The 21629-nt window shown below is 60.8% G+C and overlaps 1 protein-coding gene across 1 annotated transcript in view; it reads right to left on the reverse strand.

Annotated features, from left to right (window-relative positions):
• Window positions 1–21233, reverse strand: part of ADD2 (adducin 2) — a 55787-nt gene extending 34554 nt beyond the window's left edge. The window contains 3 exon segments of the mRNA XM_038551549.1: window positions 129–342; window positions 5669–5784; window positions 20710–21233. Of these exon segments, the coding sequence (XP_038407477.1) occupies window positions 129–311 (183 nt within the window). The 5' untranslated portion in view covers window positions 312–342; window positions 5669–5784; window positions 20710–21233.
• Between the last annotated feature and the right edge of the window lie 396 nt (window positions 21234–21629).

Below are 21629 nucleotides of genomic sequence, written 5' to 3' on the forward strand. Positions count from 1 at the left end.
GGGGCCAGGCCCGGCCTGCTCCCGGGCTGAGATCGGCCAGACGGGGAGCCAGTGGAAGGGGGCGACCCTGCAGGTCAGCCAGAGGGCCGGCCGCTCCCCTGCCCCCGCCCCCGGGCCGCCCCACTCACCGGGCTCTGCAGGATCATGGTGACGCGCTTCTTCTGCTCCATCAGGCTGAAGTCCTGCCGCAGGTCTGCGGCGCGGCTGCGGAGGCGCAGGTACTCGGGGTCATCGTCGGGAAAGCGGTCGAAGTACTGCGGGCCCTGCGGGGGCGGCGGGGACGCGGCGTCGGGGACGGCGTCCTCACTCATGGTCCTGGCGCGCGAGCCGAAGCCTGGAAGCCTGCGGAGGAGGCGGAGGCTGCTCCCGGTCCGCCCGGCACCTGCAGCAGCGCTGCACCCCTGCGGGCCCGGAGCGTCCAGCGGGCGCTAGCACCTGCCGGGGCCACCCCCGCCCTGCTGCCCGCCATACCCTGCCCTGCTGCCCGCCACCCCCTGCCCTGCTGCTGGGGACACCACTGCCCTACTCCCATCACTGCCTGCCCTGCTGCCCGCTACCTCCTGCCCTACTGCCCATCACCCCTGCCCTGCTGCCTGTCACCCCGTGCAAGCGAGTGCACGAGTGGAGCACGCCTGTGACGCGTGCCCGGAGTGCGAGGCTGTGCCCCGGGGGTCAGCACACACACAGGGACAATCGCCGGACCCATGTGAGGGCCAGGGCGGCCTTGGGGATGCGGCCGGGACCCCTAGGTTTTCCCTCGCAAGTGTGCTTCTTTCAGGGCCTGCTGGCGAGGGAAGGAATGTTCTCGGACTCCACGGGAGCCCGTTGGAGAAGCTGCACGTCCAGCCTCCACCTCCCGGCTGCGGCTCGGGCCACACCCGCTCCCTTCCTGTGTCCTGTCCGTGTCGTGTGGGCCCCGCTAGACCTTCCAGGGCACTGGCCTCCTCCCTGCTGCGTGATCCCCTCTCAGGGGACGACGAGCAGTTCTTGACTGGACGAGGATGAGCTTTTGAAGACGAGTGGAGATGCCAGCGAGGGCGTCGGGGGCTGGCACACCTGGCTCCCGTCCCCACCCTGCCCTCCCCCTCACTCCACAGGAGGCGGGTGCTCTCCTGTCCTGCTGGAGCACTGCTGCCTGCCCCCTCCCGCCTCCCGCCTCCCGTCCCAACCTGCTCTTCCCCCTCGGCCCATCCTGTTCGCCCAAACCTTGACCTTCATTGCTGGCAGCAGGTCATCATGCAAGAGGCCTTGCGGCAGCCAGGAAAGCACACCCCGGGGCGGGGGGCTCCGCCCTCCCTCCACCTTACAGCCCCTCTGAGTGGGGCAGCTGGGGCGAAGCGCCAGGTGACAGGAGAGCTGGGGGTCCGCCCCCCATCAGCCCAGAACACTCAGATGACCTTCCTTCCTTTCCCTCTCCTTTCATTTTCCCTCCCTCCCTCCCTCCTTCCTTCTTTCCTTCCTTCCTATTTGCCCCTTTCGGGGAAGAGCAAATAGCAAAGTCCAGGGAGGGAGCACGTACAGATCCCTCAGCTAATGGCCCGAACCCTTGGCCTGGAGCAGTGGCTCTTAAACCGAGGAGCATGTTGGAATCCACTGGGGAACGGTTCAAGATACTGATATCACGGATTTTAATGTTATTAGCCGGGGGTGTGACCTGGACATCAGGATTTTTAAAAGCCCCCTGGGTGATTCCAAGAGGCAGCCAGAGTTGAAATACCCCTGGCCAGACGTTAATAGCCGTGCCACGTGATGGAAGGCACCCATTCCGGGTGTTGGCCATTTAGCGAGCCAGCCAGAGACGGCACAAACGTCACCTTCTAATTCCACTGGCAGGTGCCACTTCTCATGGCTGTCCCGGCCCTGTCGTCCGACTCCAGTGACCACCTGCCACCACACACTTGTCCTGGGACAGCACGCGTTCCCCAAATGCCACCACAACCTGCTTTTGCGAGTTTGCCGAGCCACGACGTCTCCGTTCTTTCGCCAGTTACTCATTTCCTTATGGATGCCCTCACCGGCTCTCCCCTACCCGGCGCCCTGCCTACTGCTCCTGCAGACGAAATATTTGCCTGTGAGTGGTGGAGTGTGGGGGAGGCAGCTTCTGGAAGTGGCAGCCAAAAAACCCCAAAAGCAAAAAAATTCTCTAAAGAAAAGTGTAAAACAGATACGGCAGGTTGCTAGAATGGCTGAAGATGTACTTAGTGACATTCAAGGCAGATTCTTCATCCCAGTGGAGAGAATCACTGAGTCCATCAGGGATGTTCCCAGGGCAGTTAGCTCCGGACTAGAAGTCTGAGTCTACACTGTCACCCTCAGTCGCTCATTCTCTAGCCGCACGGCCTTGAGCAAGTGGTAACTTCCCTTTGTGGGTCTCATTTTTCCATCCCTAAATGAGGGAAAGAACAGAATAAACCCTGGGACCCCTTCCAGCTCTACACTCTACGGAGAGAGACAGATTCACGTAGAAAATGCAGAAGGATGGAGGATCTAGGCTTCCCAGAGCGAGAGACCTTCTCCTGCATCCTCGCCTCCCCACCCCCGGGGCCTCTCCCTCGAGCCAGATGCCGACTGGGCAGCTGCCAAGGACACACACGACCCCCTCACATTTGCTTTGCAGGTTCAAGTCAGGCCCACGTGTGTGGAGTGAGTCACGAATCCTTCACCTCCACCATGCCCCCGGCCTGCTCCCGCAACGAGAGGCAACAAGGGGTTGCAAGGACAAAAACAACGGGACTGCATCAGAGCTGTGCAGACATGCAGGCTCCATCCAGATCTCCTGGGCAGAGAGCCCCGCGGACATTTTCCCAGGGGCACTGCCCCCCCCCCATTTTAATTATATCACTTCTGTAGCCCCAATCTTCAATGTTTTTTTTTTTAAAAACAGGCAGGCAGCCTCTCCCAGGAGGTACAATGGATACACACACGGGGATGAGCTCCCTGTGTTCCTTATGACTCCAGGTCCCACCAGCTCCAGAGCCACCTGAACCCTCCGAGTCTCTGGGGCTCGGATCATTTTGGCCCGCACAGCCCGGTACTGAGCCTTCCTGGCCTAAATCCTTTCTATTCAGGTGGAGAAGGCCGGCCCTCTTTCCTCCCCCCTGGAATGGCTGCATTCTCAGGAATGGGTCCGTGGAGGCTGAAGTCGCATTCCCCTCCCTGAAGCACAAGGATCCTACAAGGAAGTTCAGGTCCTGCTGGACAGGAGCCCATGCCCCCCAGCCCCCAGGCCTGCCTTCGCTTCTTAGAGTCCAACCCAAGCAGGTCACTCCAGAGATGCTCCAATGGGTAGGGGGCAGGAGATGGAAGCCCTGACCCCCTCAGCATGACAACGGCGGCCACGGAAAAGCAGCCTTCGGCTTTACGGGCCAGAGGCATCCTTTTGGGCTTCTCCCTTTCCTTCCAAAATGTTGCACAGGAGACCAAAGTTCTGTGCCGTGCGGCTTTGTGGTTGAAAGCATGGACTCCGGACCAAGAAGAGGACGAGCTCCAATCTTAACCATGCCACGCAGCAGCTATGTGATCCCGTTGCGCAAGTCACCTAACCTCTCCGTGGCTCAGTTCCCCCGTGTATAAAATGGGGGTTGAACTGTTTAGCTACCTCATTAGGCTCTTCTGAGGATTTAGATGAGTTAATGTATGTGAAGTATTCAAAACAGTGCTATTAAGCATTTGCTCTTATTATGTGTCATTTAGGGGCTAAAATCATCATAGCATTAGGAACTCGAGCAATAAGAGGCTCGTGATTCAACTGTAAACAGGTGCATACCGAGTAACTGTAATTATATGTTGTAGCCCCAAAACCTAATTCAATCTTGAGCATCTAGAAAAAGACCGACGAGAATGACTGGTTCTCTGATTAGATACTGGGAACACGTCAACCCAGAGATCACAAAAAAGAGGACAAGCAGGGTGGTGACCATCAGAGGCCAGTGCTCGGTGGGCCAGGTGTGACATCATAAAGAATGTATCTGGCCTTCGTCCCCAATTCCTGCAGAGCTTCCAAAAGCCTTGGGATTTCTAAAATACCTAAGGACGTCAGGAGGGTCTTTGGTTATTCATGATGAGCCCATTGCATTGAACCTGAATTTATGCCCATGAGGCGACTTACGGTGGCCCTTCGATGGTTCAAGGGAGAGACTGGCTACCAAGAAAGGCCAAGCACAGGATTAGAAGGTTGGAACCTTAGCCGCATCCCCAGCCACGGAGGACAGAGGGGGAGGGGTTGGAAGTTGAGTTCAGTCAGATGGCAGATGGGGGCCCCTGGGGGGCTCAGGGCTGGAGCGTCTGCCTTCAGCCCAGGGCGTGACCCCGGGGTCCTGGGATCGAGTCCCGCGTTGGGCTCCCCACAGGGAGCCTGCTCCTCCCTCTGCCTGTCTCTCTGCCTCTCTCTTTCTCATGATTAATTATTTTTTTTTAAATCAAGTGGCAGATGATTTAAACAACTGTGCCTACTAGTAATAAAGCTCCCCATTAAAAATCTCTGGACATCAAGGCTGGAAGGAGCTTCCTGTGGTAGCTGGGATAGTGATACACCCAGATTCTAGAAGGAGGGGACGCACAAGCTCTGCACCAATCCCCTCCCTCCCCACGCCCTGCCCTATGCGTTGTCTCCATCGGCTGTTCCCGACTTGACCCCTCCATCATACAACTGGAATCACAACTGCAGTCCCTCCCCTGAGTTCTGGCGTTGTTGTAGCGAATTAGAGACGGAAGGGCGGCATGGAAACCCTCACCTTTATAGCCAAGTGAGTGACAAGTGCGGTGGCCTGGGGATCCTGCTCGTGGCTCCTGAGGCAGGGGCAGTTCCTACTGGTGATTTTGCCTACAACTAGCGTAGTTAACTGTGTGCCTGTAGCTAACCAGCATAGTTAACTATGCACCCGTAAGTCTAACCAGCAGTAGTTAACTGTGCCCACAGCTAACCAGCAGTAGTTAACTGTGCCCACAGCTAACCAGCGGTAGTTAACTGTGCACCTGTAGCTAACCAGCGTAGTTAATTAACTGTGTGCCCTCCGCCCGGCGGGGTGTCAGAATCGAGCTGAGCTGCAGGACGCCCGGTTTGCGTCAGAGGACGGGAGACACAAGGGCGCCGAGCAACCGTCTCCGTGATTACTGTCACTCCCAGGGCACTCCGCAGGCGGGCAGCCCCGTCACCGTCCACAGGCACAGGCACACTGGGTCTCAGGGAGAGACGCTAACTTGCCCGACACGAGCGGAGTAACGAGCAGGTAACGTGGGGTCAGGATCTCCGCCGGGACTGACCGGCCCCAGATGCTGCTTGTCCCCGGATGTCCGTTGGGCTCCCACGGTGCCCTAAGCCTGGTTCCCTAACTGGTTCCCTAGGGCCTGCAGGGCCGCGGGAGGCGAGGATTTTAGCTGAGGGGGCCACGCACAGGCGCACCCGCGGCAGCCGCTCGGGACGGAAGGCGGGCAGGCGGGCACCTTGCAGGCGGTGCGCCGTCTCCTTGGAGGAAGGTGACTAAGGGGGCTGTGCGAGGACCTCGGACCCTGCCGGGGGGGGGGTGCACTAGTGCCTTCTAAGGTCCTTCAGACTCACGGCAACAAGTCCCCCAATCCCGCCGGCACCTGGAGGCTCGTCCTGGTGAGATGGACCCAACCGAGAAGTGTGCCTCACGCCCCATCACCACCAAAACTGCCAACCAATTACCAGGAGGCTGGACCGGCGCTGTCCCAGGCTGCGGCTTCTCAGGGCTCGGCCCGTGCACCCGCTTCACTCTCGGGGCGCCGACCGCATCTACAGGACCTCAAACATCCGGGTGGAGGCTGAAAAACACAAGCGCACGTATCAGGGTCTTGCCCGCCACACCAGCACTCCTCACCCATCAGCTGCTGAGAGATTCTTAAAGATGAGCGTGAAGTGGAATTTGATGTCAAAGCCCGTCCTGTCTACGGAGCTGTACGGGCGGCTTCATTATCTCCCCAGGTAGGGCCGACGTTCTTTTCAGAGAGGAACTGGGAGAGCCCTCCCCTGAGCCTTGGCCTCTCTCCACGCGGCCGAGGGAGCACAATGCACAATCCCGCTTGGCGCGGAGGCCCACGGCTGCCAGGCTGGGAGGCATAGGGCGCCCCATTCCGCGCCCCAGGCCCTTCACGAGGAGCCTCAGTGCACAGCCGCTGGTGGGAGAGAATTTCAGCTGCAGCCGAGGAAGCGGGAGCGGCCTGGCACACAGCACGCCGCAGGACAGCGCGGGGGCTTCACGGGCACGGGCCACGGACGGGGGGTTCACAGAGATGAGCCACTGCTGGACACACCCTGCGCGGCCGGCCCTTCACGACGTTCGTCATCAGAACATTCAGACACACGGAACACGAGCGATGGTTCTGCGCTTTCGGCCGGGCGCAGGCTCAGCGAGGAGGCCTGTGTCCCGGCTGGCGGCCCCCCAGCTCCTGCTCACGCTCCCCGGCCGTCCTTCCTCACCGGCCACTTCAGCTGCGTCCCCCACTCTGGGCAGACTCGCCGACCGGCCGGGCGCCGGGAGAGCCGGTCTTGGTAGGCGTGGCGTGTGCGAGGGGCTATAGGCTCTGCGCGCCCGCGGGGGCCCCGCTGTCCGCCCGGCCGGCCGGCGCACGCTGGGCTCCCCCTGGACCCGGTCCTGGGCTCGCGGCTCTCTGAGGGCCCTGCCCGTTGCTTCTGTGACTCTTCTCCGCGCTCGGCTGGGCCTGCTGCCGGTGGGGTCGCCCTCCCACGGGCCTTAGTTTCAGCTAGAACGGGGTCACGGCCACCCGAGGCTGCTTCTGTCCCACGCCCACCCCCGTTTCCAGGCTGGCTCGCTCCGGCGCAGGCCCTCTGGATGCCAGTCTGTTGTGGGGCGGCCACGCGTGTCCCTCAACTGCCCCTGCAGCCTTGTGAGCTGTCGTTCCCGAGGCACGAGCTCCTGCCCTTCCGCAGCGGCCCCTGCCACAGGGGTGCGAGGTCTGTGGCCATAACCTGCCAAGACCTGGATTCTCAGAGTCTGAGCTATTTCTTGTGTCCACTGAAAGAACTCATTTTTTTGCCCCCAGGAGTGACCCACACCACCTGCATATGGAGACGGGCACCCGTCCCCCAGGTCAGTATGCACTGGACCCTAACTCCTATCCCGACCTCAGCTGCTGTTAAAATTCTGCTATTAGAGGTTCATTCCTTGGGTTGTAGCGTTACCCCCTGATTAAAACGAAAATAGGCCTGAGGAGTATCAGGCAAACGTAACCCCCCCATGGAGCCCCAACCATCGGGGTCTGCTTGCTCGGCCAGGCGGGGCGAGGACCCCAGGACCACAGCGGCCACATCATGCTCCACGTCCCCAGGTCCCCACGCTCTGCAGGCTTAGCGCCCAGCCGTTCGTGCACCTGCGGCAGAGCTGAGAGGCGAAGGCGCCCCGGGTCACGAGAAAGCAGCACCCTGCCCAGGGTGCCCGGCACCTCCCAGGGGGCAGGACCTGCAGGGCCCCTGCTCCCAGGTCCCGTCGGACGGGGCTGCAGGGTGGCGGCACGGGTGCGGGGTCGCTGCCCTAGGTGGTGGCCCACTGCGCCGCGACGCTCAGGGCCCTTGCTCACTCAGGTGCCGCCCGGCCACTGCGGGTGGGCCTGTGCGGGCGGCCAGCCCTGACCCAGCGCCAGGGCCCCCTCTGTAGCCGGCCCCTCCTCCCGCGCTCCCGCGGCACACCTCGCCCGTCACCAGGGCCCCCGGTCTCGCGGCCTCAGCACCCTGCCGCAACCGCGTCACCGTCCGGAAGGGCCACCGTGCTGTCACCGCCCTGCCACACGCCCACCCGGGGCTCCCGCCGCCTGGGGCAGCGTTCCTGTGCTTCCTTCCCGCTGATGCTTGCTCTTCTGGCCGAAATTCAGCCAAATTTAGATTGTAACACGGATCCTTTTTACAGCCACCAAACATAAAGGTTTAATTCTGAATTTGCCTTTTCGAACCAACACATGCTGCGTGCCGGAGACCCAAGCCTCCCCCATCGCCAGCCGGACGACTGGGGGACCTTGCTTTTGTCCTTCCCTTGCGGCTGCCACCCAGCAGAGAGGGACCCGGGCCCTCACCCCGTAGGTCTCCCAGGGCCTGCCCAACCCCGGCCGCCTCCCGTGGGTGCGCTGGGCTATTCCCAGGGCCCGACGGCACCCGGTGGCTGCCTCCCCGCCTTGTCCAAGCTCACCTCTGCCCGGAGAAACTGTCCTCATTTCCTTTCTCCTTCGGGTCAGCAGGTCCTCCCCCCCCCCCCACCGGTCCCTTAGCTCCCGTGGCGCCTTCTACTCCCCGCTTCCCTGCACCCGCTATCTGACGGCACCAGGCTATGACCCGGTGTGGGCGGGCAGGTGGGCGGGGGGGGGGGGCCTGCACCTGTGCCCCAGCTGCCTCCAGACCTGGTGCCCCTGCTGCCCCGATGTCAGTCGAGCTGGATCTCCACTGACGGTTCCTGAGGCCGCACTGCGGGGCCCTGGGGTCCCAGGGGCCCCTGGGGGGCTTGCGGTAGGTGCTGCGGACCAGTGGCCTCACGGGGAGCCGCGGGTGTTAACGGAGGGCCCGTGGCAGGCCCCCTGGTGCACGGGCCTCCTGCTCGGCGACAAGCCGCTCTTCTCGGCTGCTGAGAAGCAGAAGTGCCACGACCCACTGCCACTCGACGGGCAGATCCAAGGTCACGGGGTCGCACTGGTTACGGGGAGAAAGGGGCAAAGGCGGACAAAGCGGGGGTCACAACAGGTGCCACAGGCTGTCGCTGCAGCCCCTGGCCGGGCTCTTACCTCCCCTGCCAGCAGCCCCTCCGCTGCCTGGGACCCTCGACTCTTCGCCCAACGGCACCCTGAGGCTCTGCCTCGCGTGTCCCGCTGTCGCCCTCCCGGGAGAGCAGCCGGGAACGGCACCCACGTGGGCACACCCCGCCGTTCTCCTCCGTGTCCCCCGCAGACCAGGCCACGAATCACGGGAGTGGGAACTCGCGCTCCTACGGGTTATTCCTGGCGGCTCCCGAGGAGCGGAAGGTCTGGAAGAGGAGCACGGGGCCCACGTTGTGCGAGGAGCTGGGGCAGGCAGGCCCGTCTCCCCCTTCAGTGGGCGCTGCCCAAACAGGACAGGCCCGAGCGCCCCGAGCCCGGGTGCAAAGGCGCGGTGCACGGCGGCGCCCAGCTGCCCCGGCCCCACAGCACAGCCTCCCGGCCAAGCCTCGGACCTGAAGTCGGAGCCCGAGCTCACTGACCGAGCCCCGGGGCCTCCGGGAGGCGGCGGAGGCCAGGGCCTCGCCCCGCTGCTCCCCTGGGCCCGGCCACGCCCTGCCTGGCCCCGCAGATAGAGGGAGGGCACCTCCGCGGGCGCGGCTGAGGCCTGTCCCCAGCTCCACCCGGTCCTGAGCCCCGCGAGTTCCACTTTAGGTATCAGCTGCTGTGACCACGTAGGACAAAAACAGTTTAAGGGAAGAAAGGGAGGAAGGAGAGAGACGGTGAAGTGTCCGCGTCCGTCTCCGGAGGCCCCTCCACGGACCGCCGCACGTCCAGAAGCGCTGGCGTCCGAGCATCCCCGACGCCCCCTTCCAGCCACGTCCGCGGCATTTTAAAGCCCTTCTAGTAACGGGCCCCAGGCCTACCGGTGGGCGGGCACGTCCCCCCACCCCTCCATCACCCAGAAGTCGCACGGCTGGGCGACGAGCTGACCTGGCCTCCCTTGTCACCACTCGAACTCGGCCCCACTCCCTCTCACGGGACAAGCGCGATTATTTGCTCTGTACCTACCGGTGGCCAAGAGTGAGCGAGAACTGGGACTGGGCAGGAGAGGAGATGTCTCCAAACGAAAGGAGACTTGGTCCCCGCCTGCTACAGACCCGCCGTCATATTAAGGTGAAAAATACGAACATGGATACAACGGCGTGTGTGCAACAAGCAGCGAGCACACTCCTTGCAGGCCGCCTCTGAGATGACCGTGTCTCTCTACACACACACACACACACACGGGAAACTGCAGATAAATGTTTGTTTTCAACGCTTTTTTGGAAGAGGAGACTGGAAGCCCGAGGCCCACGTTTACGAGGACCCAAGTTTTCAGATCTTGAAGGAAGACATTATTCCCTCAACAAGATTCGGGCTGTTAAACCCAGACGGGGAGGGGCCTGCTGGGCCCTTCTCATCAGCGCCGAAGCGCAGGGCGGCCCCCGCCCCCCGGCCCTCAGGGGTGGACCTGGAGGCTCCAGGGCAGGGGGTGACCTGGTCGGGGCCGCAGACCATCCAAGGGCAGAGCCTTGCTTGAACCCATCTGGTTCCAGAGCCTGTCGGCCCCTTGCACTTCACCACGTGTCCTTCTCCTCCACGTGAAGGTGATGCAAGGGGCCCGGTGGGAAGGGCAGCAGGTCAGCAAACAGCTAAAGCCTGAGGCCCAGGCTTCCTACGCTTCAGAGAAGCCCCGTAAAGGATGATTCGGTCCCTATTTCTGGCACGGGGACCCCAGAGGGGATGATTCACAATCGCCTGCGATGGAGTTGGGGGCAGGGGTGGCTCGTGGAGGGATCACGGCAGTCCTGGGGGCAGAGCTGCTGCAGCGCCCTGCGAGCCAGGGGGCCCCAGGGAGGCCCCAACCTTGAGTCTCCGGCCCTCGGCTTTAATCCACTTGTCAGGCATCTCTGCCACCAACTGCAAAACCGTGCGGGCTTCCCGCCTTCAGTGAGGGGGACGAAGGGGGGCTGCGGACGCCCCGGTGACGGAGGGACAACGCTGAGCTAGCAGGAAGCCCGGGCCCAGCCTTCAAATGCTCAGTCCCCTCAGTGAAAAGGTCAGCGGAACGTGCACACTGTGTGGATAAAAGCTCGTCAAGGGGACGGCCTAATTGATCTGACACGTCCTCTGATTCCCTGCTCCGCGCCTCCGGCCGCCCTCGAATCCGGGCGCGGACACCCCCGAGCCGTCGTCTTGTCCACCTTTCACTTCCGGCCGAACCGGACCCGAGACCCACGGAGCTCTATTTTGAAAAGCGTCCCCTCGGTCAAGGTCAGACGCGGAACAGTCGGTTCTGCTTTTTGGCCTCAACCGCGGTCATTTGCTCTTCGGCAGGAGAGTGAAACGTGACCCGCTGAATCGCGCGGCGGGGCTTCGTCGCTCGCCAGTCCCGGTTCCAGCCCGGAAACCCGGAGACAGCTAGTGAGGACCTGCCCTTCCATGTCCACTAGGCTAAAGGGCGTCCTAGGCCACGGGGATGGAAACAGATGCTCTTTTATTGAGCACATTCAGGTCAGAATTGTTTTGCTGTTCTTTTTTTTCCCCCATTGGTTTTTTTGGGAGGGCTTTCCTACCTGTTGGGCACAAAAGGAAATTCTAAGAGGACCTCGCATCTAGGACGAGAGCGGGCTCGGACTCCATCCAAAGCCTCCAGACAAAGGATGCGGTAAAAATTCACGGCTGCAGTGACACCCAGGCCTTGCTGAGCTGGGGCTGGGATGAAGACCCCACGGGCCCGGGGAGAGGGGATGGTGAGGAAACGGGCTAAAGGGTGGGAGAATCTAAAGGCTTGCATGGAAATTGTGCTGGGCTCTGCAATCTCAAGGCAGAGACATCCCCAGAGCCTGGGAAGGGAGGCTCAGGCTGCCACGGAGTCCCTCGTCCTCTCAGGACCAAGACGGGGCAACAGGAGGCATCTGCCGGACTTGCTTCTCCTCCCAGTGATCCGCCCCGCGGCTCTTTACGGCCTGGATTTTATTGTGACGGTGCTAAGGGAGGAACTATTTCAACCTCTCTCCGTCTCTGCGTGCGGGTGCATCGGGGTCAATGCCGCGCGCTCACCGAACCCACGTCGTCGTCTTCCTGGCGCCCAATTCCCCGGCCTCCCGGCCTGGCGAGGCTCTAAGCGGAGGTGATGTGCATCGCCCGGCGCCTGGGTGATTAGGAGCAGAGGTGCCTGCTCCACACACTTTGTCCTCTTGCGTCCCTGCTGGATGCAGAGGATCCGGGAGAAATTCTGGGGCCTTGGGGATATCGCGGCCACCGACTGCAGGGGGGCTGCGGCGTCACTGCAGGCGGCCCCGAGCGACTGGGGACGCTGAGGCTGCTGTCACGGCTCACGGCCCACCCGAACGACACAGCCATGCTCTGCAGTCGGACCTCGAGATGCTTTCCTGTCGACTTGATCAGGGTCCCCCCTTGTCCATACTTGACATGAATACTTAGCTGAATCCGCAGATCGTAAGACAGGACCTCCCACTTCAGGGGCTCCTGAGATCCCATAAAGTCACTGATAAAACTCGGAAAGAAGGAAGTGGAAGATAAGCGTCACGGCAGCAACTTGAGGGAGACTCTGGAGACTCAGGCAGCTTCGCCTCCAGGACATCCGCTTGAAGAAGTGTCATTCTATGTGTCGGCAAATTGAACACCAATAAAAAATAAATTTATTAAAAAAAAAAAAAAAGAAGGGCAGCCCTGGTGGCACAGCGGTTTAGCGCCGCCTGCAGCCCGGGGTGTGATTCTGGAGACCCGCATGGAGCCTGCTTCTCCCTCTGCCTGTGTCTCTGCCTCTCTCTCTGGATCTCTCGTGAATAAATAAATAAAATCTTAAAAAAAAAAAAAAAAAAAAGACAAGATGAGACAAAAAAATGGAGATGGATCCACGACCTGAGGTTGAAAACCACCCTGGCTGGGGGTGCTCTCCAGAGGGCCTCGCACATACTGGGTGCTCAACAGCTGCTAGTTCCCACCTCCCATGTCCTCTCTTTCAGAACCTTCCCAGATCTGCCTGCCTTTCCCCCAATTTTGGGAGAAGACAGATTTGAGGCAAACAGAGGGAAGATGAATAACTACCGAGGGGACTGGGGGGCGGCAAGTAACTCTGTAGAAGTCCAAGCTGTCTCCCTGCACTCAGGGAGGCGGCCCCACCCTACGGCCTTGTGGCTAAGAACTCTGGAAAGCATCAGGGGCCCGGATCAAACCCAGCTCTGCATCTGTCTAGCTTCATGTATTTGGGCAAATCAATTAATTTCTCTAAACCTCAGTTTCTTGGCCTGTACAATGGACACAGGAACAGAACCTTCTTAGACGATTATGCGAAATAATACATGAAAGCACAGGGCCTAGTAAACGATATGGGCTCAATACCCGTTAGGTGCTACTATTGAATCACTCTTCCTGTGGCCTATTGACGTCGTAACAATTGGATTTTTTAAAACTGCAGCCTGGATTCCGCCTTGCCAGCAAGCATACATCTGGGCTCACCGCCCCATCAGATGTTCTCAAGGGAACGTCAACGCATCCGTGAAACTCGGCTTAATAAAATTAGGCAGATTATGTTTGCTGCTGAATTTCTGTACTAAAGACTCAGGTAGATGTTTGGTCCGTAGGCGGTTCTAAATGGTGGGTTTCTCTCTTCCATCCGAGCAGATAATCTAGAGATTCCAGTGCTGTTACCCTGTTCTCCTTGCATCACTGATGAGAATGCCTGGACTGCTTACAGGTTTTTCCAGCTAATTCCCTGACCCCCCTGACCTGGCTATTTATTACAGACACAGAAAGCTGTGCCCAGACATCTGACATGCCTTGTGCCTTGGGAGGACTGCTGGCCCTTCCTGGCAGTCGAGCTTGGGATTACAAGAAAGGGGTGAGGTTTTCAGTCTGGGAAAAATACAAGTGGCAAAGGGCTGCAAACCAAGGCAGAAAATCACGGAGGGTTACAAAGTGAGTGAATACAGGGGGAGACCCCCCCCCCTTCCTCACCTCAAAAAAAGAGGCTTTTAAAGTAAATTAAATGAAGTTTTGCACATGGTTAGTAAGCAAGATAGGATACATACTGAAACATCCCCCAAAGGCCTAAACATCCCCCTAAAGCCCTAAGCATCACTCAAAGGCCTAAACATCCCCAAAAGGCCTAAACATCCCCCCCAAAGACCTAAACATCCCCAAAAGACCTAAACATCCCTCAAAGGCCTAAACATCCCCCTAAAGGCCTAAACATCCCCCCAAAGGCCTAAACATCCCCCCAAAGGCCTAAACATCCCCAAAAGACCTAAGCATCCCTCAAAGGCCTAAACATCCCCCTAAAGGCCTAAACATCCCCCTAAAGGCCTAAACATCCCCCCAAAGGCCTAAACATCCCCCAAAAGGCCTAAACATCCCCCCAAAGGCCTAAACATCTCCCTAAAGAGCTCTTTGATAATAAACAGCCATAAGGCATTTTGCCAGGACAAGCTGTGTCATGGTAAAGTGCACGTATCCAGTACTAAATGAAAATGCCTTGGGGTGGAACAAATAATACCTGGAGGGTCCCCCCAACCTCCAAACACTATAGGGTGGGGGTGGGATAGCTGCCCACACTGCATCTTTGCCTTCTTTGTGCCCAGCCTCCCTGGGAAGTGGGACAAAGGGCCGTGATGCCATCTCCCTCCTACACCTTTGAACCCTGTATGATTTCGGAAACATATTACATAATTTCAGAAGCATCATCATATGACAAAGCTCACAGATTCTGGCGCAGACTGGTTTGTGCCCAAGGCTCACCTCTGCTGGCTGTGAGATTTTAGATGTTACTGAGCCACCCCATGCCTCCGTTTCCCCATCTGTAAAGGGGGGTGGTGATTATGATAGCAACCCCAAAGGGTTGTCGCAGCCAAAAGGATTCATCCCTGGAAAACGCATAGGACGCGATCTGTCACGGAAGACACATTCAAGAATGCTGCTATTATTTGGCGACGGTCAGCGGCGTGAGTGAACCCAAACTCCAGGCTGGACCACTGAGAGGGGGAGCACTGGCATGCGGCGTGGAAGCACGGACGTGTCCGAGGGGGTCTGTAGTAGGTCGCACAGTGGCACCGCAAAAAACACGTCAATGACCTAACTCCCGGAACCTGACAATTGGGGCTTATTTGGAAAATGGATCCTGAATGATGAGATTAATTTAAGAATCTCACGCTGAAATCGTCCTAGAGTATCCAAGTGTGCCCCGAATCCCAGCACACATCCCTGACGGGACGCACGGACAAGACGGCCCCAGGAAGACGGGCAGCTACGGGCGTGACGCAGCTGCAAGGCCAGGAACGCCAGCAGCCCAGCGGCTGGAAGAAGCAAGGCGGGATTCTTCCCCTGGAGCCTTTGGAGGCCGCGCAGCCTCGGTTGTGCACTTCTGGCCTCCAGAGCGTCTGGGCGCTACTTTAACCTTCGCATGCATACGACCTGCCAGGGGATCTACCAACCTACAGGCTCTGGTTCAGTCGCCTGGGGCGAGCCGGAGACGCCGCACTTCTCCACGGATCCTAAGTGATGCCATTGCTCACGGTCCACAGACCGCGCTCTGAGTAGTGAGCGCGTAAGAGCATATTGTCACCGGCAGCCCCGTGATGATAAAGGGGACGCGTGGAACAAAGGGCCGGAGGTCGCAGATCCAGTCAACTGCTACACTTGGCCACCGTGACAGCGAAGGGCTGGAGGACAGAGAGCAGAAGCGGGGCGCGGGCTGGGGCGGCACGGCTCCCCAGGCCCGGTCGATGCTTCTGAATTGAACAGCAGCTCACTGGGGCAGTACTAATGGGTTCCGACGGCTCCTGTTCATCACTCTCTAACAGGGTCAACCAAGAAGTGGTCTCATCCTTTTGGATGGAAAAAAAAAAAAAAAACCAACAGTAACAAAAACGAAATAAGATCTCCTTATCCCGGCTTACGAGGGCCCCGAATAATTCCTAGGAGAATGGAAACGCGGGTGATCGAGTCCCCATTTCCCACCTTCGGTGAACCCGACGGAGACTTATGCATCAGCACTTGTGTTTTTTTAAATATTTTATTCATTTATTTATTTTGAGAGAGAGAGAGAGAGAGAGGAGGAGGAGGAGCAGAAGGAGAGGGACAAGCAATTCTATGCTGAGCGCGCAGCCCCACATGACCCTGAGATCATGACCCGAAATCAAGAGTCAGACGTTTAACTGAGCCAACCAGGCAGCCCTTCCCTATTGTTTTTACGGAGTGGAAAATGCTTGGTCCAAGAGGCAACGAGAACTCGCCTGTCGTGTAGCCTGGGCTCTTCGACATGGGAGTGGGTGTTGAGAAGCTCAGGCTGCTCGACAGAGCAGAGGCCACCAGTACGTCTCAGGGTGGGGGCAGGAGTGGGGTAGCTCACCCACTAAAACAGCCTGGGGCTAAAAAAAACAAAAAAAAGCTGGTCTGCCAAGGGCAACGTAGGCATGGGCAGAAGAGGCAGACGCCCCGTTGGCCTAGTTAAAGAGAAAACCAGCAGCCCCAAATGGAGTCGTGATGCTAGGCCAAGTCACCAAACCGGGGCTCACTGTCTAAGCTGCCTGCAGTCCAAGCCCCCCCCCGCCCCCGGAAATGTCATCTTGAGTGGCCTGTAGGAATCAGGGGTCACGCAGAACCCGTCCTGGTCCCTGACAAGGAGGCCATCCACCAACAAGATCCCCCACCCCGAAGGACAAGGAGACCATCCACCACCAAGACCCCCCACCCCAAGGACGAGGAGACCATCCACCACCAAGACCCCCCACCCCCAAGGACGAGGAGACCATCCACCACCAAGACCCCCCACCCCAAGGACGAGGAGACCATCCACCACCAAGACCCCCCACCCCCAAGGACGAGGAGACCATCCACCACCAAGACCCTCCACCCCGAGGACGAGGAGACCATCCACCACCAAGACCCCCCACCCCAAGGACGAGGAGACCATCCACCACCAAGACCCCCCACCCCGAGGACGAGGAGACCATCCACCACCAAGACCCCCCACCCCAAGGACGAGGAGACCATCCACCACCAAGACCCCCCACCCCAAGGACGAGGAGGCCATCCACCACCAGGAGGTGGCCTCTCCTGGAACATTGTTGTCCATTCCTTTGCTAAGGGTCCAGCCAGGTCCTGCCTGTGCAGCCCTTCCCTTCCGTCAGCTCCTCCCAGCTCCCTCCGATGCTCCCCGATCCACGAATTACTGAATAAAAGCCAACTGACCTTCAAACCTTCTCAAATTTTGTCTTTAACAACCTCACTATGTTCGTTTCCCACGGATCCGTCTCCAGCGCCCCGCCTGCGATCCAATCCACATAGACGGTTTTGTCCCTAAAGCGGGTCACAAACCCATGGCATCGCCCGCATCCGGAGCCACGATGGCTGTTCCCTTGGATCACGCGGCAGCTCCCGCGTTCTGGAGGCTGCAGACAGACGCCCTCTGCGCTCGGTCAGCAGCGGGGGAGGCGGCTTCCGGGGTCAGCGTGGGCTCAGGGCAGGGCAGGGCCCCCGGGCCACGTCTTCCCGGGGAACAGGACCAAGTCCTCTCGGCCTTCACGCCTCGGCCAGTGTGTCTGCAGGGAACGCCCGCCCCAGACACACGGCCACCCTCCAGCCCGCCTGGGCCCAGCTCTCCCCTCCCCAGGCCAAGGCCCCCCCATTCCCCAGCGCCTGGTTCTCTGGCGCTTCGTGGCTCTGGCACCTGGCGTTTGCCACCAGGCTGGCGTCTTTTCCTGCTATTACTCACCCCTGCACGTGAGTCGGGACAAAGACGACTACTGCATGGGTGTTCCCAGCTCTCCGCCCCGCAGCCTCGCCTCCCTGACCTCCAGGAGGAGCCCCCTGGCCTCAGTGGCTCTTCCGTGCTTTGTGGGGTAGGATGGACAGGGAAAGGAGCTGAGAGAGAATCAGGGGACCATCGGGGAGGGCGCGTCTAAGGCACCGTGTTGGGAGAAGAGCAGCGTGAGGTGCAAGGGCAGCAGCAGCGGAGAAGGGGGCTCAGGAGCTGTGTGGCCACCCACTCCCCGTTTCACAGTCAGGACACGCAAAACCTCGAGTCATCGCGAAGGGCTTCCGGTCACTGAAGCACGTCCTTGAGGTCACAGCACGGCACACGGTGTGGACGTCAGGGATGTGGCTGCGGGAGGATCTGTCTACGCCTCCGAGCTCTCCTCTGCGACGGCCTGCGGGGTCATTTCTGCACCCGTCGGCCGGGCCGGGGAGCCCACGGTGGCAGGGCCGAGTGGGCTGGGGTCCCCCCGATGAGGAGCCTGACGCCCGGGGAGGGGTCTGTGGCAAGAGCGCCTGTGCGCGTGCGGCCTGACGGCGCCATGTGACCGCCATGCCCCCTCCTTCCCTTAGGTGAGGGGACAGCAAACCCATCCCGTCTGCCCGGTGCTGACCGGACACCCTCTCCGAGCAGGTGCTCGTGTGACGATCCAGGCGGCGTTCTCGAAAAGCCTGCCGCGGACACCGGCCTGCTGGGAACTGTTCACGGCAGAAGCCCCGTGTGGACGCGGGAGTCCTCGGGGTCACGGGTGCAACCCCGTGACCTCCTTCCCTTCCTCGAAGGCCTCGTGTCCGTCCGGGGCGAGTCCGGCGCAGAAGGTGCTCAGCGCCCCTCGCGATGCCCGCGGGCTCCTGGCGGCCGAGCCGCGCGTCTCAGCCAAGGCTCCTCTGGCCTCAAGGACACAGAGTCCAGAGCGACCGTCCCAGCGAAGGGCTGCTCCTGCCACCCGCCTCCCCCCCCCCCCCCCCCCCGCCTCAGCTTCCTGCGGCCTGGCCTGTCCTCCTCGCCAGTTCCCTCCCGGGCCGCCCACCTCCGTGCAGCTTCCCGCGGGAGGGGCCCTGGCCCCAGGGCGGGTGGACCTGCATCCCCAGCCTCCCTCCAGCCTCCCCCCTCCCCGGCAGAATGGCCTCCCGCTGGGCGGGTCCTGGGCGGCCCCGGGACCGTGTCGCTTCCTGTTGCCTGCGCAGACGGCCCAGCCCGCAGGTGAACGCCCTCCGCCGAGGAACGTCCGTCCTCGCAAGCGCCCGACGGACACACAGCCCAGCTCCCCGCTCCCTTCACCGAACCCTGAGAAGACGGAGGCTGAGGGCGTGTGACTTGTGCAAGGAGGGACCCGGGGATAGCCTGGCCCGGCGGCCTGGGCTCCCTGGCTCCACCCGCCTCACCCCTGCGGAAAGCCGGGGGGCTCGGTCTTTGCATTTGAGCCCTGTCATGCGGCTTCTGGGGCCCAAGCCCCGTCCCCTCACGTGCCCGCTGGACGCCAGGAGCCACTCAGGCCTTTGCTCCGCGAGGTGCACACTCGTGCCTTAGTGTAGCCGGCCCCGAGCACAGCCAGCCCCGTGGGCCTCTGTGCCTCAGTTTCTACGTCCAAGGGAACCAAAGTGACCCCAAACCATCACTTCCAGGTGCATTTAAGCGGTTCTCTCAGTGCATGAAGCAAAACTCAGCGCCTTAGATTTTGGAGCAGACGGAGTCTCAGCTCTGCGAAGCAGGCTTGATTTAATAGTTATTTAAAACCACGCATCTTAAACACGCGGCGCTTCTGCTAATTAACGCCTCGCGGTTTCTCAGGAGTGCCACCTGCGACCGTCGTGCGGCGGAGGGCTGCGTCCCGGGAGGCGCCCCGTTTCCTCCCCGCGCTGCGGCCCGGGCGGGGGATGCGCGGGAGCTCGGCCGGCACCTCACTCGCGACGAGGGCGCCCCCCCAACCCAGTGCGTGCGACAGGGTAGAGGCGGCACTGCGGGACCTCGCGTTTCTCTCAGCCAGACTCGCCCTACGAGAGAGCAGTTGTGCCGCCCAGGACCCTGACGGAGGCTCTGGGGACTCTGTGGCCCGCATGTCGAGGCCCCGCCGGCAAGGAGGCTGCTGAGACTCCGTCGGAAGCGGTCCCGCGGGAAGAGCCGGGGACCTGGTCCTGCATCTCGCACCGACCTGCTCGGCGATGAGAACAAGCCCTGGACGTCCTTGGGCCTCTGGGCCCCCGTGGGCAGCCTCTGAGACGCCCTGCGACCTGGCGCCCGGCGGTGCCCCGTGGGTCAGAGGCGGGCTCGCCGTCTCCCTGGCCATCCTCGCTGGCCCTCAGACGTGCCGGGAGCGGGGATGCGGGACAGGGTCTGCCGGGACCCACAGGGTAGCAAGGTCCCGGGGCGGGGAGGTCGCCTCCACGTAAAAAGCTGAGCCGAGGATGCTCCTGTGAGGGGGGCCCCCTGCCTGCCTGGGGGGTCGGGGTCCTCCCTTCGGAGGATGAAAGAATCAGAGGGCCTCGCGGGCGGCTCCAGGAGGCTACAGCTCGCCCTTTGCCTACCAGGGAGAGGGGGGCAGGCGAGAGCGAAGTTTGAGCCACAAGAGGAAGGACTTGCCCAAAAATATCCCCGGGAGGTACCTGGGTCGCGGCCCCCGCTGCCTGTCCGTGCACCTGTCCGAGGGGCCTTCCTCTGCTAATTAGCTCCCATCCCATCCGTCACTCTTGGCCCACGGGTGCTGCTCAGTCTCCCATCTAACCCAGCCGGCACCCGAGTGCTGTGCACCGACACGACACGCGCAGAGTAAGGCGGATTGGAACAGACGCGCTGCTCGTGTGAGCTCAGGGTCCCGTGGCCACGTGTGTCGCATCTGCCTCGGGCTACGATGCTGCAGATCCTTTCCCCGCATTTTTCCGGCAGCAGATGTTGCCGCTTGCGGGAGGCGTGAGATCGCCCCGGCCTGCCTTCTCCCCTGCGACCTGCAGGCCGCCCTTTGAGGAAGGGGGTGGTGCACGAATTAAACAGCCACCGCGCCCAAGACAGGCTGCCTTGCCGTCGGCCTGGGGGCCAAGCAAGCTGAACCTGCGGGCTCGCATCAGGGAAGGGCCTGGGTCCCAAAGCCTGTCCGGAGGATGCCACGTGAGCCAGCGTCAGCCTGTCGGGCGCGGACTCCACGACCGCCCAGCTGCCTGGCCACGCGGATCACTTCTAGCTAAAGGAGGAAAAAATGCTTTTCATGCGGCCGTCAAGAGCGCCCGGTGAGAACCTACCTACTGACGCCTTAAGACGTGTTATCAAGGTGTTGCTGGTAAAATACGTCAAGGAGCAGAAACAATGGGGCGGGAAGCAAGGGAGGACGCGTCGCTTGGATGCCAGCGCGTAGACGGCGTAACTGATGTCGCCGAGCCACCTGGGACGTTTATGATATTTTTAAAATACAGTAAGAGCTGGCGAGTTTTCAGGACCGGGCTGCTGCACCGATGAAGAAAGGATCTCCTTTCTTGTCGCCGAGTCCCCGCGCTCTCCGCAGACACACAAAGCCCACCCCCAGGGGCCTGCGAGCAGACTTCATCTCTGTTGTCAAGGAAACCAGTCTGTTCTCAGCTCCAGAATTAGAAAGCCGGGGCCCAGCCTCAGCACCGCCTTCTGCCCACTTCTCCACAGGGCCCGCCACCTCCTCCCCACTGGGGACCCCGAGAGCATCACGGCACCAGGAGCACCGGCCGGTGGAGCAGGGGCCCCTTGCACGGCCCGAACCAGCGCAGCCGACGGGTGCACAGCCCACACGAACAAGTGCACCGGGGGAAATGAGTTCATCCGTAAAGGGAGAGAACAGTTGACGAGGGACAAGCAACTGACCCACGTGACTGGGAATGGCTTAGGGAAGTAGGATTAACCCTCCAATGCCACCCAGCACTTTTTTCTCCAAAACACCCACCCTCGCATTTCTCCAAATGGGAGAGTCAGCCCAGCGGCATCTACCAAGGGCTCAAACCTGGTGCGAGGCGGGGAGTGGGGCCCAGGGGAGCCTTTCGGGGGTGAAGGGTCTGGGTAAATATCCCCCTGCTGGGAAGGGGGCACTGGAGAGTCGGAGGTAGGGAACCCCAGTATTATTACCACCAGGGAAGTGGGGGTCAGAGACAGGGAAAGACCAAGGGAGGGGAGACGATGGCTGGTACCTCCCGGGATA

This window comes from Canis lupus, chromosome 10 (genome assembly GCF_011100685.1).
Source record: "Canis lupus familiaris isolate Mischka breed German Shepherd chromosome 10, alternate assembly UU_Cfam_GSD_1.0, whole genome shotgun sequence".
NCBI lineage: Eukaryota > Metazoa > Chordata > Mammalia > Carnivora > Canidae > Canis > Canis lupus.